The sequence below is a fragment of the Toxotes jaculatrix genome, chromosome 12 (assembly GCF_017976425.1).
Source record: "Toxotes jaculatrix isolate fToxJac2 chromosome 12, fToxJac2.pri, whole genome shotgun sequence".
NCBI classification, from domain to species: Eukaryota; Metazoa; Chordata; class Actinopteri; family Toxotidae; genus Toxotes; species Toxotes jaculatrix.
In genome coordinates this window covers 4,409,053-4,425,189 of record NC_054405.1, presented here as the reverse complement: position 1 = coordinate 4,425,189, position 16,137 = coordinate 4,409,053, and the positions used below count along the sequence as shown (strand labels likewise).

The following is a 16,137-nucleotide window of genomic DNA, read 5'->3' as shown; positions in this document are numbered from 1 at the left end:
AATCCATCATGGCTGACAACTCACCAACAGTGAGCACTTTTTTAGTTCATAAAACTATCAACATTTACTATTAATAAATTCTGCTCATGTGCTTTCATACATTACTGTATAAAAATAAAGGTTTGTCTTGAATACATTTTTAATATTCATCATGTACACTTTTTTAAAAGACTCATTCACAAGTTAACAGTGAGTCTATTAACTGTAGCTGTAAAGACTGTAATGAGTCCTGCCCGTCAAAATAAATTCCTCAGCACTTTCAGCTTCCCACATCAAATCTTTCCCTTTTGCTCTAATGTTTTCAGAACAATACAAAACCATCACAGCTTCCAGATACAGCTACGTTTTGCTGTCACCGTCCTGTCAAGCTTTGTGTCAAACAGATGGCAATATTCAGAATGAGTCTGTGAAGGAAGCTCAAATGTTTTCTTTCATCATCACTGCCTTTCACAGCACTCATTCAGAATGGATGTTGTTACCAGGTGTCACCTTTGCTGTGTACACTAAGAAAAAAAAAAAGGCAAATTAAACATATGCTCCAGTGAAACGACAATACAGCAAAACAGAACGTGATGTACATCACTATCGTTATAAGTATATATGTTTTTTCTTTTTCTCTAACTTGAAAGTGGCTGGAATGATTTTTTTAAAAAGTCACAATTAAAAACTATATTCAGGTTTCAATGCCCACGTTGTAAAGAAAAATTGATTCAATACCACTACATGCGCAACTAACCCACCATGTTGCGCATGATCCACTGTGACTCCACAACAAAGACCTTATGAATGTAAAAACTAAAGCAACATTGTTAACTTAGTAAATTTATATAGTGTATCTTCCCCTCTTCCTCTCATGATAGGAAATAGTAGAAGATCACTAACTAGGCACCTTCACATAAATGTTTTAAATACAGAGAAACTCATATAAGCTTTTTGTTGTTAATCAGATGGTAAAGACGGTTTGTCTAAAAACATAAAGCCTGTAGATTACGGCAGTGAATCACATCATGTCTCCCTACTGACCGTATAAAGAGAGCATGGTGACAAAATGGAGTGATACATACTGTATGTCTTTGGTTCAGTATCCAGTGTTGTGGGCAAACATGTTACCTTTATCATATGTTCCATACAAGCCGTGGCCAACAATATGCTTTGCTCTCTGTCACACATTTATCAGGAAATAAATATCATATTTACAGTTTCAATGCTGCAGGCAACTTTAAATTATTACAACCCAAGTGTGGACTCGTGTATTAGCAAAGTCATCATACTGCAGTTCTGAATAGTGCTCAATATTATAAGAAGCTTTTGCTAATCTGTGTTTGAAGAATTGAGTCTAAGAGTATTTTATAAGCTGAACCACCAACAGAAATGAAGCCCAAAAAGGATTAGGATATTTTGCAATGCAGATCTTTTTCATTATATATATAATGTTGTCTTTCTTTCCATAAGTCTGCCTCAGAAGTATAGTCACTAACACACAGATCTTCACACATGGATATTACACCCAAAATCACTGTCTGGACTTAGAGTAACATTCTCTCCTCTGAATAGTACTGATATAATGTGCTTACACCTATTTTGGTCTTGATGAGTCCTCCTTTAGGTAAGTTTTGAAGTAAAGATGACAAAGTAGAGCAGACCTGAATCACCCTCCTCTTATTTCATCTGGATTCATCTGTGAGACTCGCATACATTTAAAAGCCCCCCAGTAATGAGTCACTCGCCCTTCACTTTGTGTAACTGGTATGGCAGGAGGAAGAAAATAACTTTTCTGGAAGAAATTACACCATTTAAAAGACAAATTAAACAAAAAAAACATTAGAAATGCATTGATAAAGTAGAAAAGAGGATACTGGACAAATGTCATGTCTATAGTTTGCAATGTATACAGTGCATACAGAATATAAAAGATTTAAGTATACTTTAAAGCAAGTAAACAGTCTGTGTCTGAAAGTCTTGCCATGAAAGCTTCTTGGCATAAGTGAATTTAGTCATCTACTGTAATTCTTTCCTAAATAGTAGTTAAAGCGTTCCCTTAAAAAAAAAAATCAGCAGCTGACCCTGTTGGAGAGTGTGAAGGGACAGTACTCCACTGTTTTTTTTTTTGTCAACAGCACTGTTTTGCCAACGCTGGCTGGCATTAGACCAGAGATCCAGCTTGGTTCTGTGCAGGCACCATGATGGGTACCCCTCCCATACGGGCGATGTTAGAGGTGGTTACAGTGGAGGTGGGCAGCGGTGGTGGGGCGGGAGCGGCCTGGAGCTGTAGCTGGGGCTGGCTGTAGGTCTGGGGCATCGCTTGGGCCTGGGGCAGCTGGGTGTAGCGCTCTGGTCTGGTTAGGGAGCTCCCATTGCTGTTGGCCTCAGGGGAGGCGGGCTGTCCACGTGGCAGGGTGATGTTGTTGTTGTAGCTGTAGTGGGTGGGCGTAGAGGCTCCGTGATGGCGGGATGGCCGGTAGCCGGCCATGCTGCCAGTGGCGGTGATGATGGAGGCGGTGTCTGAGGGTGGGCGCTGGGGGTACTGCTGCAGGTGGTGGTGGTGGTTGTTGTGGTGGTGGGAGGGCTCTTTGTGGTGCGGGCTGGAGGCAATGGATGACAGGGTGCCATTCTTGGAGATGATGTCTGAACCCATGCCGCTCTTAGCCCAGGATACACGCTTGGGAGCCTGAGCATCCTCCCTGGAGGTGGAGAGGTCAGAGGGGTTTAAAGCATCATGCTTTAACTGTTTCATTCTTTCTTTTTTCTACTGCCATTTATTATCCCCATATGTGCACTGTTTACCCATAGATCTATAAGCATCTCTGTTCAGACGTATTTGGCAACCAGAGCAAACGGTTTTAAACACTAACTCCTTCATAGCTGCTGTGACCACATGAACTCACTTGATTTCGTTGGCCATGTCGTCCTCACTTTCTCGTCGCCTCTTCACCACGAAAACGAGGCAGATGAGGAGGAGGAAGATGAAGCCGACCACTGAGCCCACTGTGGCTCCAACAATCATGCCCACATTGGTTGCTGTTATCAGAGAACACACAATTATCACATCACCAAAACACATAATTATGTGTTACATACACATAAATGACATACAAACTGTATTGTTCTTGGGGATGGAAAACAATAGCTGAATGAAGAAAAGTCTGATTCCAACTATGATCATTTCCTATTTTTCCAAACATGATAGTTGTTATTGTTGTTTGTGTTGTTGTCTTTGTGTGGTACGCACAGGTGACGATCTCCAGGTTGATGAAGCAGCTCTCTGAGCCGGCTGCGTTGAAAGCCGAGCATACGTACTTCCCCGACATGTTACTGCTCAGGTTGCTCAGCTTCAGAGTGCCGGTCTTCTCATCTAGAACAGCATTGAACATGGAGGACTATGGTTAAGCATGCACACATACATGTTGTTCATTGTGCACTTGCAGGCAAATCTAAATTCATCTAAATCCAGACATATTTTTAAGTTGGCTGTACTTAATATTTTTGAGTAATTTCAAATAAATTATGTAAGCAGTTTCAGCACAAAAATTCTGAGTATTTGTTACTCTGATTTCCTTAGTAATTCTAACTAAGCCCATGTTTAATTTACTTAAATTCATTATGTAATTCATATATTGTGGTTAGCTAATTTGTTATTGTGCTTTAAATTAGTTTTATTCTACATTATGTAAAATATGTTAATTCAATTCACAATTTTATTTAAAACAATCAAAATGCATTTGTAGATGTGGGGGTGGCTGAGAAACCCGGTATACAACAATGAGTTGTGGCAGTCTGGAGCAATTCCCAATTCCATTTTATTTGACAAAATTAGAATCTTGTTCAAAAACTCCACAGTAAAAAATGCACATTGGGCCAACCAGAAAGATAAAAGTAAGAAAAAAGGGGGGAAAAATTCTCAAGAGCACTTCTCAAGAAGAATCAAAATAATTAAATTGTTTTATGCTACTGTCACAGGGAGACCCCGTGCACTAAAGTAAGGCACATGTGCTACACATGTGCCTTACATGTGCTCTTTCTCAGGTAGATTTGATCAGAATGTTGATCCTGGTGTGAAGTGCTGGTGGTGATGTGTGTGGTATGAACATTTGGAGGAGGGGGTGAAGGAGAGAAGTCACACTGTGATCGTGTGTTTGATTTATTGAATTTAAATTTTGTTGACCTGTCTCCTTTGTTGCACTTCTTCCTCTGTCAGACCAGGAGCAGCCAAACCAGAGCTGGAGCGGTCCATTTGGTTAAATAGGGGGGTTCACAGGGGAAGAAACCAAGTGTGGTAGAGTGGGAGGGGTGTTTTGTCTTTTGTGGTGAAATGACCTGTATAAGTATCTTGTTTAAAAAGAAATATGTGTTTTTAAAGTAAGTTTAACTGAACTTCTATTTGATAATATGTTATTTAGTATTGGGATTATTGTAAGTGTGCTGGAAGAGATAATTGATATTGATTTCTTGGTGCAGTCCACCAGTATAAAAGTGAGGAGGCTGTGGTGGCCGGAGCCTAAAGGAGAGAAGCACAGCTCCAGATTATAGCTCCTGCCATGGGCCCAAACTTTAAGGGTATAACCAGAAAGGCAGTTTAGAGCCAATTCTTTTGTTCTGTATTATTTTGATTCTTCTTGAGAAGAGCTCTTGAGAATTTTTCCCCCCTTTTTGCTTACTTTTATCTTTCTGGTTGGCCCAATGTGCATTTTTTACTGTGGAGTTTTTGAACAAGACTCCATTTTATTTTGTCAAATAAAATGGAATTGGGAATTGCTCCAGACTGCCACAACTCATTGTTGTATACCGGGTTTCTCAGCCACCCCCACATCTACATATGCATTTTGATTGTTTTAAATAAAATTGTGAATTGAATTCAAATATTTTACATATGTAGAATAAAACAATTTAATTTAAAACACAATGACAAATTATGTAACCACAATATATGAATTACATAATGAATTTAAGTAAATTAAACATGGGCTTAGTTAGAATTACTAAGGAAATCAGAGTAACAAATACTCAGAATTTTTGTGCTGAAACTGCTTACATAATTTATTTGAAATTACTCAAAAATATTAAGTACAGCCAACTTAAAAAATATGTCTGGATTTAGATGAATGTATTGCGTGCAACCACTTTTAACATTAAAATTGAGTAAATTCAACATTTTTTTCAGTGTAGTTACTGAGCAGGCTCCACTCACTGAGCATGGGAGAAAAGAAGACCTCAGAGGTGGGACTGGTTTTCCTCCACTTGTACAGAGGAAGGGGTTTCCCAGAGCTGGACTTGCAGCTCAGGGTCACATTTCCTTTCAGGACTGGTTTCCCTGATAGAGAGCACTTAGGAACAGCAGGAGGGACTGAGGGGAAGACGAGAAGATCACAAAACATTTACTGTGTCAGATTACACAACATAATGTGTGTGATCCAGTTTTTCTTTAGCAGGATCTGTATGTTACCCTTCACGTCCAGACTGAGCTCAGCGGTGAGGCCAGGGTTATCAGGAATGATGACCTGGCATAAGTAGCGTCCTGAGTCAGACTCCTGGGTGTTGTTGATGTACAGCGATATGTCCAGTGAGGGCATGTTAGCAATGAAGCCAACCCGTCCCTTAAACTGGGAGCTCCCCACGCTCATGGACCCTTTGGTGTAGGAGATGATCTGGACAAGAGACCAGTGTCACGCATAAAGAAACAGGAAATAAAGGAGGCTTGTGAGAACATGTACTTGTCCATATCAGTGCACAACAGAGGAACCGGTTTCATTCAGATTCATGTCAGTGTGATTGTGTTTTTGTGGTTATCCTGGACCAAAAGAATCAGAGGGATGTTTAATCCTGACTTCTCTTGATCAGCATTTCTGGAATACATTACAGAGGAAACTGAGGTACATGGAACACAGTTTGTACTCCACTGATAAAGTCTTCTCACAGACTCCATCAACCTGCAATAGTTAGTCCCAACTCAACCTCAACCGACACCAGACACACAACAAAAACATTCAAGTCAGGCACCATTAGGATCCAGTCAGAAAAAGTGTATTTCAGTGGAAAAGTGTTTAAGTATATAAGTATTTTTTTTTATAGTCAGAGGCAGTTACCTCTGATTAGCTGCTGAACTGTGTTGTGGACTGTGCTGATCTGACTGTGCTCTCTGCAGAGACTGTGAGAGAGCTTTGAGGCAGAGAGATTTTGTTCTTTTTAATTCATCTTTTTGGCCACAAATGAAGGTAAAGCAGAGTGAGACACTGGATGGCTGTCCAGGCGTTTGAAAAAAAAAAAAAAAGCATCACTTTTAATCAATTGAGTCTTTTCCAGCTCTCTCCAGTTCTCTTTTCCCCTGTTTTCTTTTTGATTGTGATCCTCTTTTGGGTCGTCCATCTGTACAGCCCAATAATCTGACGGAGGCAGATACGTAAGCTGTGCCGCAGCCACGTCCCCAGATAACGTGTAAAAAACAATATGGGGTTGAGGAGGGGGCTGTTCAGCTGGACTTACACAAAATTCCTCTGCTTCATTTAATGTTTTACCGCAACAGTGATTTCACAAATAATCTGATTTGGAAAAACATGTCTACCTTAGCTTTAATGTCCTAATACAAAAAAAAAAAAAAACAGTATGGTGTATTAAAGCACTAAAGAAATACTACAGTGCTTGTATAAAAGCTTTAAGCCTTTTTTGTCTTGGATTAATTTCTAAGGGTTTACAAAAGAGGAGCTTTGCCAGATTAACAGTATAAGAACAAGCAAATATCCTTCATAACTGTAATCCCAGATATTATAGCCACAGATGGCAAAGTAAAAAGATTTTACTGGCTGGTTGTAGATACTGTAGGTATCACTTCAATAAAATATGCCTGTTGGACCCCCCCCCCCCACTTCCTTACCAGCTGGGTGTTGTTAGAGACAAGGTTCCACAGAACAGTGTTGGTGCTTAGGTCAGTGGGCGTATCCATGGTGTATGAGGCCCTCAGCACCACCATCTGACCCTTGATCACATCCATACTGGTCTGAGGCATCTGGATCTCAGCTAAAATGCCTGGACAGAGAAAAATGGAGAAAAGCAAACTGTCAGTATGAACCTTCTGCAAACCTGATCAGGTTATAGTCAGTACTCTCATGAATCTGTGCTGAAAACCTGCACAGCTGACTGTTTTGTGTTTCGTACCACGTCATTACACATTCGCTTGCGGCTTTCACTAAAACTAGATGCATCATATGTCATGTAAAAATGTCCCAACTGCACACGTACACATCTTGTGAGATGATGTTTGTCTTCGAGCCACTGACCAGTCGAGCAGAAACACATTCCAGGACATCGACTCAAACAACCTCAGCATCTGTCAGGCCACTCTAGCAACCTGTATACCTACAGGAGCTTTCAGCGGTGTCATCCCCAAAAGGATTTCATATACGGGGATTACATGTGACGTTGATATGAAAGCAACAGGAAGAACAGCTGAGATCTCATTTGGAGCTTAAATGCATAGTAGATGTAAAAATGCAAAGACAAAGGGAAATATTTGTGACTGAGCTGCTATTAACAGATATTAACTGTGAGTGCAAGGATCCCCTCACAAACACACTCTTACCTACAATGTCAAAGTATTTAGTGGCCTCACCACTGATCACTTAGATGTGATCTTTGTCTGTCAGTGGTGCATGTTTGTTTGATCATAGGGGAAGCCAGTAATGAATAAGGATTATGCTCATTACTGCAAAGTAAAGGCATCTCTAATTACATGAACATGATGATGTTGATTATTGCATTAAGAAACTCAATTCAAGGTTAAAAGCTATATAAAATAAACAGTAAAGAACCACCTGCCTGAGGCTGTGAAGTGGCAAAGTCAGAAGACAAAGTTAGTTTATCTAGTTTGGCCTGAAATGAACTACTAAGTGCACATTGGCAGAGTAAAGTGTAGTGTGTGTTTATAGCCAGAGGGGGGCAGCAGACAGTCAAAGCACTGCTGTTCCTTAGAAACACGTGAAATACATTTTTTTCCCCCTATGTTTCTGTTTCATGTTTGTTGTCATAAATCATTTTATAGTGTGATATCCACTAAAAATGAGTAGATGTGCTGTAGCTGTTTGGCAGAGACGGTGTCTGGTGATGCTCGGTGGCTGACTGTGCTTCATTCGTTTACTCTAATTAAGGATTTTCTCAAATAAAGATGAATGGTGAGAAAAGATGAATCGCATCATGTTGTTAGTCAACAGAAAACAACGCATCTCCCCTTTTTACTTATGTCCACAGCAGCAAACATGAGAGGCAGAGACACAACAAAAGAAGATGAATATAGCAGGAAGATGATACACACAGCAGGGCGACTTTTATTTTTCCTTTTTTTTTTTTTATCCCTTTCTCTTCTCCATCCCTCTCCCCTCTCATAGCCTCTCCCCTGGTGTTCTCTCTTTCTCTCCCTTTCCACCTTTCCTCCAGACAGGATCTCTCTTTGTGTGTCAGTCTTTTCCCCTCAAATGATTTTCTTTTTTTAACAAATCCAACATCGAGGAGAGGTGTACCCGAGCAGTGTTTGATCACTCTCACATAGCTGCCAGCTCAGAGTGTGTACGCATGTGTGTGTCTGTTCATCAGAAAACATGCCATGTAGAAATGTGGCAGGTACCCTCATTTTATTTATTTATTTATTTATTTTAAATGATGGTATGTGGTGTGTGAGTGTGTCTGTGTGTGTGTGTGCGCGCTAACCACTATGATCGATGACCTTTCAAAACAGGGAAATCTAGCTAATGACATCCACTCGCGTGCACAAACACAAGCATGCACCATGCATACTGTATTAGTCTGCTTCAGCAAGACATTCCTACTAATTAGTCCCATTGTTTGTCACTAACCCGAATATTTCTCCATGCACAGGAAGTGATGCAATTAAATGTAAGTGCTAAGTCGCACCCAAAAGTGTTTTTTTTTTCTGAGCTGAGCAAAAGGTTCTGTCCAGACTCATCAGTGACAGCTGAACCTCTGCACTACCTCTGCACCAGCTGGACACTACAAAGAAGTAACTTGGTCTGCTAATCTCATGGTACATGACTTGTGGGTATTGAAGTCCCCAGTATTCAGATAGTTGCCTCAGGCTTGCTGCCATTTGGGGCCAGAAACTTGCAAAGTTCCCTGGTGCTGCTTTAAAGTCTCAATGAAACTGCATTTTAGAAGCGTCCTTCTAGGTTAATCTGTTTCCCTCTGAAACAGAATATTGGATGGTGGATGGATGATTTGAAATGTCTAAAATAAAACAAAATGTATTCATGTAATAAATACAAACAAAATACAATCTTGCATTTGAACCTGCAGAATATCAGCAAAGTATTATAACGCTTAAAACCTTTTTTTTCCCCTGTGGCTTTAAGTAAAATCCTGCTGTGAAGAATGAGATTTCTGATGAACACCTCTTATACTTTCTCAGCACAGGTGAAATTAGAGCTGCAACAACACACCACGTAAAGAGATCCCTACAGAGGGAGGTGTAGATATCAGTTTCTCTGTCACCGTGGAGACAGATGGAGCAGATAAGTGACAGTGATGAGAGAGGGAGAATGTGTAGGCTATACTCCTCTGGGAACATTGTTTTTAATAAAGACTCATACTAATGAAGTCATTACGATATGGAGTAAAGGAAAGAAAGGAACCTTAGTGGAAGGAGAAAAGACAAAATAAGAGGAAAAAGGAAGGACAAGAGACGGCCAACAGCACGAAGAGAGTCACTGTGTCAATTGCTCTTTAGACCTTAAGAAGATTTGCTGCTGCAGTGAGAGCCAGACCTCTTGTGTGGAGAGGTGCTGACTGATGGGTGCACGGTTGGATCGGTGGACATGTAGAGATGAGAGAAAGAGGCTTAAACATAAATGCAATGAGTCACTGTGGAGCAGCTCTCCGATGATTGCAGTAAGTCTGTAACAGGCTCCACTCAGAGGCTGCTGCTAGTTAGAGAAAAGGACGGATGAATGGATGGGTAAGATGTATGTACTGATATAAACTAAGAATCTCTGGGACAAGGAAGACTGAAGACTGACCTGTATATGAACTTGTGAGACTTGAATGAATGCAATGCCTGGTCAGAATGACAGGAAGTCTGACACTTTGGGAAATACAGCTATTCATTTCTCCTCACTAGTTCAATCCTACAGCTGGTTAGCTTAGCTTAGCATAAAGACAAGACACAGGGGTGGAAAGCTAACCCAAACATAACTACATCCACCCACCAGCACCTCTAAAGCTCACTAATTAGCACGTTTTTATCTGTTTGTTTAATTCGGGGGTAATGTACCAGTCTGTCCCTTTAACAGCTTTGCAGGGATAAGGTGCTTACTCACTCCTGTGGAAAATAAAATGTATTTTGTTCTTAAACTGCAATTTAAGACCCGTGGTGTACAAACAAGACTTCCCACACACACCAACATTTCATTGGAGAAAATGGGCCAAATCTTCAGCTCTTCATTAGTGTGGATGGGCTGCTCTTCATGATTTAGCTTGATCAGATGGGCATATTTTATTTTATTTTTTTCCATAAAAATCTTGCCAAGTGCTGCTTTAAGAAGATTTCCTGTCAGAAATCCTCCCTGATTCCGATGAGAGTGCGCCACACCAGAGGAAACGATGAATGAATGTATGGAGAGATGGAAAAGGGAGGGATAAATAGAGAAAAGAACAAAGCCACGGGGATCACATTCATAACATTCACTCTTCACTCTTAATTTGGTCAGTGAGGCTTAATCTTTCCCACTGTGGCAGGTCTGAAATCCAGTCTGCACGCTCCAGGACGACTGGCTTTAAATATTCCATGGTGACTGATGGCAAGGCAGATGGGAGCCAGTTCGCTCAGTGTGAAGAGAATGAAGGGAGTAATGAGGTCTGGATGGGTCTCACTGGGTGTGATGAGGGAATTTCACTAAGTCTGATTTAACAAGGTGTTTCATGGTTAGGTGGACAAGCCTTTATTCACCTCTCTGCCTTTAGAGCTGACTATGTACTCGTAACAGGACTTGAAGGCCCAACACTTTAAAACAAATCACAGTAGGATTAAGGTACAAAACATTCAAAATAATGCGTGCATGCATTATGTGTAAAACTTAAAGTCACCACCGTATCATTTAGTGACAGAAAACATTTGCTTCATCAGCCTAAAGAATAACAGAATAAGTCCATTCCACCATCTTAGTATCTAATCTCATTAAAGGCTCTGTCTTCTCACTCAGGTGCTAACTCTGAGCAGTGAGCTCCTCCATGACACGCGGTTTTCTGCCTCATTTCGAACAGTCTCGGTCATTTCCGAGACGTTACTGTGCTGAGGTTCCTGATCGTGCTGGAGCTTTTCCTTTTCCTTTGGAAAAACAACCAGAGAGGACGTTGGCCACGCATTATTCATGCGTCAGCATGTGTTGAATTCACCACAGTTTCACAGAACAAGTGTATGGGTAGGACAAGAGCCAGCATCTGAGTGCTGAACAAATCCGATGAAACTGTCATCAGATTCCTCGCTTCAGCGTTTGAGCCTCAGAGCCAAGTGTATATTGTACACATGAGTTGGCTGGCATTCCTCTGCACACTAAGGAGGCACAACAGTGCTTGTTCTTTCCCTTGATGATAGTTTGCTGTGTGTGTTTGTGTGGTTCTGTATGTTCAATCCTCCTAATTACAGGAAACAGTTTAGATTGAGCCTGTTTACTTCCATGGCCTCACTGTAGATAAAACAGAAGCCAAGCAGCCTTTGATGAGGATGACCTTAACAAGCATCTTTCATGTTAAAAAGATGGGTGGGGTGGGTCGGTCGCTTCCTCTGAGAGCGTTATCAACTAATTTGAGTAAACTTGTACAGCGGGTGAGGTGGAGATGGAAATGAAAAATAAGAATGCCACAGGTAAGATGTCGTGAGGTTTCTTTCTAAATCCTAATTTCAAACATCTCTTGATGGTGTTATGTGTGAAGGAGAAGCTTCAGAAAAAAAAAAAAATCTAAAAACTAACAGCCTCATTAAAGAATGAGAGGGAAGAGACGAGATGATGACAGGATGAGAACAAGTGATTAAAGTCAGAGAGAGGAGGAGGAGAAGATGATGTGATCCGGACGATCAGAGGTGAGAAGTAGTTCAGTTTGAAATTATGTCCCCATGGAGGGCAACTGAGTCCTCTCTCTGGAGGCTGGGTGGAGATGTGACGCTGTGCTCTCTCATGGAGATAAACTACCGAACCAACTCAACCGCATTCCTCCAGATCTGACTCTGGATCGGTGATTCCTCTGTCATCAAAGCAGGAGCACACATGCACGAGCAGCTATCAGGAGTTAAACTCAGATGACAAAAACACGCCACGCCGTTTAGACGAATGTTGGCATGTGGGAGTTTCGTGTTTGCCTGTGTCAAGAAGCTGACATTACTCTGAGGTGGAAGAGCTTCATTGTCTCACAAACAAAGCCTGAGAGTTGTTTCTCATTGACAGGCTACTGTACCTGTTTGTTTGATTTGTCAGTAAAATGTGTGTAAAAACTTGTCTGAGCAAAAAAAGTGAATGACTTCCAGTGCTACTGCAGTACTACTGTAAAAACGTGGCTACTGTTACCTGTTCATGTATATATCCCTACTACATCACTGATTTATTACTTTTTTTATCTGTTGTACTGCACACACATTTCCAACCACTCACGCACAGTACAGTAGTACCTTATGGACTGAACATTAGTCACAGAAATATCTTTTATATTCGTCGCTAAATTATTTAGTCACACATCCACTGCTGAAACACATGTAGAAAATGCTTTCAGTGTCACCCATCACCTCTAACATGTAAAAATATGTGAACATTTATTAGTTCATATTTAGAGAAAACAAACCAATAAGCACTGATTATAGGTACAATTCCAAGGGTGGATATAATGTAATTAGGTAATAAGCCTTAAAACTAGATTACATTCAAAATTTGTCTTCAATGCGAACTTTCAAATTTATAGTTAATATCATTTAGTGGAGCGATGCATTGTTGTGTCAAGACATGTCAAACTCACTGAGACAGAAAAGACGACATTTTCAGAGTGAATTTAAGAGTAGAGCAGGTTAGTTCCACTGGGATCCAGCATTTTTTTGTTGTCAAGTGCAACATTAGCAGCACATTTACACACAGACAGAACAAAAGCATTTCATCATGAATAATTGATGGGAGAAAAGTGAGAGCAGAGGAAAAAAGACGCACTCGTGAAACTGTGGCCCAGTCCACGTACAATCAAATCGAGTCCAAACATCTGCTTTAAAATCAGTTAGAGCAAACAGCTCTCCAAGCTCCATTTTAGACTGAAGCTTTTATATCTACACTCTGATGCTAAAATACTTTCAGAGGGAATGAAGGTGAATACTGAAACAAACCTGGAAACTGCAAAAAGCCTTTCCATTCAAGACCAATCAAATTCAAAGTGTTCGTGTATTGTAAGTAAAGGTGGTGAGCATTTGACACAGACCATGGTTGCACTGATCCAAATTTTCTCCCAATCCATGGTCTGACTCCCCACACACACAGAAATAAACCAATACAGTGTTGTGTTGTTGCATACACTCAATACAGTGAGAATCAAAAAAATCACTTTAGAGGTTTTTCTGTATCTTACTGTTGCTGTGAGGACAAAAAATAAAAAAAAACCCAAAAAAACAGTACAAGAGTACTCAAACGCACGCACGCACGCACGCACGCACGCACGCACGCACGCACGCACACACGCACACGCACACACACACACACACACACACACACACACAGCTTCTCCTTCACAGAGAGGACTCGGGGCTGGAGAGCGAGGCAGAGCCCATCATCTGATAACTGTGCGAGTGTGCCGCTCCTTCCAGTATAATTAAAGTAGAGACACAGCGGTGGGACTCTTGGAGAGAAGAATGTGTCATCGCTGTCCTCGAGCAGCAAAACTACCAGCCACTCATCAGCTGGGTACATCGAGAGAGAGAGAGAGAGAGAGAGAGAGAGAGAGGGAGGGAGGGAGGAGAGGAGGAGGGAAGCATCTGCTTAATTGGGGGAACAGATAGTGTGAGGCCAGGAGGGTCAGCAGTGTGTGTGTGTTTGTACCTGTCGAAGTCTGCATGTGTGTTCACATGTATATGTATGTGCGTTTCTATCTACCTACGATACACATCTCCAATCCAATGCTGGACTCTTATTGTCTCCCTCGACTGCTGCAAATGTGTCTGGGGATGCATACTGAACGCTTCAGAGTCTGAATTCATCCTGTACTCTGACTGCTAAATATACAGAATGATATGTAGAGTCTATAGTCTGCTGCACTGTGTGGAAGGCCCCGCTGTCCTTGCACATATTATATATATATATATATATATATACTTATCTATCATGCTCACAATGGCCATGTGTATGAAGCCACCTACGTTCAGAGCAAGTTAAGTTCTGGCAGAGGGTCAGCATGTTTGTCAGAGAGGACATGGAGGCCATGGATGAGGTTTTCATCACCGTCAGCCATTAGCCAATCAGATGACAGTTCCTTCCCTGCTGATAGTATTTGATTTCATAAACAATGAGTCTGAGTGGAAAATGAAAAATGGATTGGATGCTCATTGCAGCAGCTCACAGCTCAGCTGTCTTCAGTTCCTGTGAACATGCATCTGCTACTGAGAACAGTTCTGCTCCAAGGCTGGGTCAGTTACAAATGTCAGTGGGATTTCTGAATGAGGTTTTGCTTCCTTATTGGTACCTGATCAATCACACCTTAATGTGGTCTTCAGTAAAACACTGCCAGAGGTTCACTCTCCGGCATGTGAGACCTCTCTGTGGCTGAACTGTCAGCCAGTGGTGTGTGCTTCATTTACTCACAGGTTTGCATTGGATAGGTCACATTATGAAGTCTGCGATGAAGGAGCTTTGTTGTCCTGTGACACATGTCAGCCAGTTGTTGTCTCTCAGTAAAATAATATAAGTAACGTAATACTGTATCTAATCTGGCAGTAATCCAGCAGTGAGAGGCAGCTTTACCAGGTCAGCTCGGGTCAGGAGCAGGACCGTGGTTGAATTATACTGTCAGTGCTTTAACTTTGGGTGAGTTTACACTTCATGCTCACACTGAGACAGATGACATTATAGCTCCTGAAGAAGACAAATTTCTCCACATTTTTGTGTTTGACATTTAACACAGCTCTTATTCTCATATCTCTGTCACAGTGGTGTTCATGTTCCAGGCTGATGTGCAGGTTTCTGATAGCAGCTGAGCCTTTAGCAAGAACAGAGAGTGCTTTGGTTAATTGGATCCTCCTTCCATCTGATCCAGACATCATGGGAACTGTTAGAGAGGAGAAATTACTAAAAATCTGTCAATTGACAGAGCCTGAAGCTCTTATTAAACACATGCTGCAGATAAAAACCCAACCACGTTCATCTGACGCAATCAGTCTTATCAGGTGACGGAAACAATGGAACCTCAATTCCAATCCAGCTTTAGACCAGGAAAAAAAAAAAAAAGTCATGCCTGCCGGCTTGGCCTTAACTTGACAGTAAAAGTCTAAAACTACGCTTTTGTTGATTAAAAGTGGGACTGGACAAAAAAGAAAAAAAAAAAGAAGAAGAAGCAAAAGTTCACATTGTCTATAACAAAAATCAAAGACATCCTCAGATCCATCTACACACACACATACACACTTCCTCTGCATTGTGTGGATGATGCCAGAGCGGAAAAAGCTGGGCGTCCTGATAGTGCAGTGATGGAGCCTTATTCCAGGATTAGCCTGTTTGTATTGGTCACACAGTGAAGTCCAGTAGTCAGGGTCAGACAGGAAGTAGCCCACACTGAGGCACCAACAGCCTTTACACTCTCTGCTTGTTGACTGCCCTAACGTTTGAATACTGAGTCACTGCTCTTCATAGTAATGTTATCATCAACATTGTACAACGGATAAAGAGCTAATACCACGAAGAATGAACTGTAAGTTTACTCCACGCCTACAGTTCCAAAAATAAACCATTGACAGTTCCTCCCTGTGGACTGGGAAATGTCCACTGACGTACCAAAAGCATGACGTTTGCCTTTCACGTCACTGTTATGTATGTGTGAATGTTATGTGAATGTGAAAGGCTCTGGCACATAGTAACCATGAACAAGCAGTTACAGCTATACAGCACAACGCAGTAACTCTTCTTATGT

General features: G+C 41.2%; 1 protein-coding gene across 1 annotated transcript in view; it reads right to left on the bottom strand.

Moving 5' to 3' along the window:
- Positions 1-650: 650 nt before the first annotated feature.
- The window catches only part of esama (endothelial cell adhesion molecule a), a 47,923-nt gene continuing 32,436 nt past the window's right edge, over positions 651-16,137 (bottom strand). The window contains exons 2-7 of the mRNA XM_041051142.1: positions 6,866-7,017; positions 5,441-5,642; positions 5,186-5,341; positions 3,230-3,352; positions 2,886-3,018; positions 651-2,681 (exon numbers count right to left, since the gene is read on the bottom strand). Of these exons, the coding sequence (XP_040907076.1) occupies positions 2,144-2,681; positions 2,886-3,018; positions 3,230-3,352; positions 5,186-5,341; positions 5,441-5,642; positions 6,866-7,017 (1,304 nt within the window). The 3' untranslated portion in view covers positions 651-2,143. The remainder of the gene's footprint in view (positions 2,682-2,885; positions 3,019-3,229; positions 3,353-5,185; positions 5,342-5,440; positions 5,643-6,865; positions 7,018-16,137) is intronic.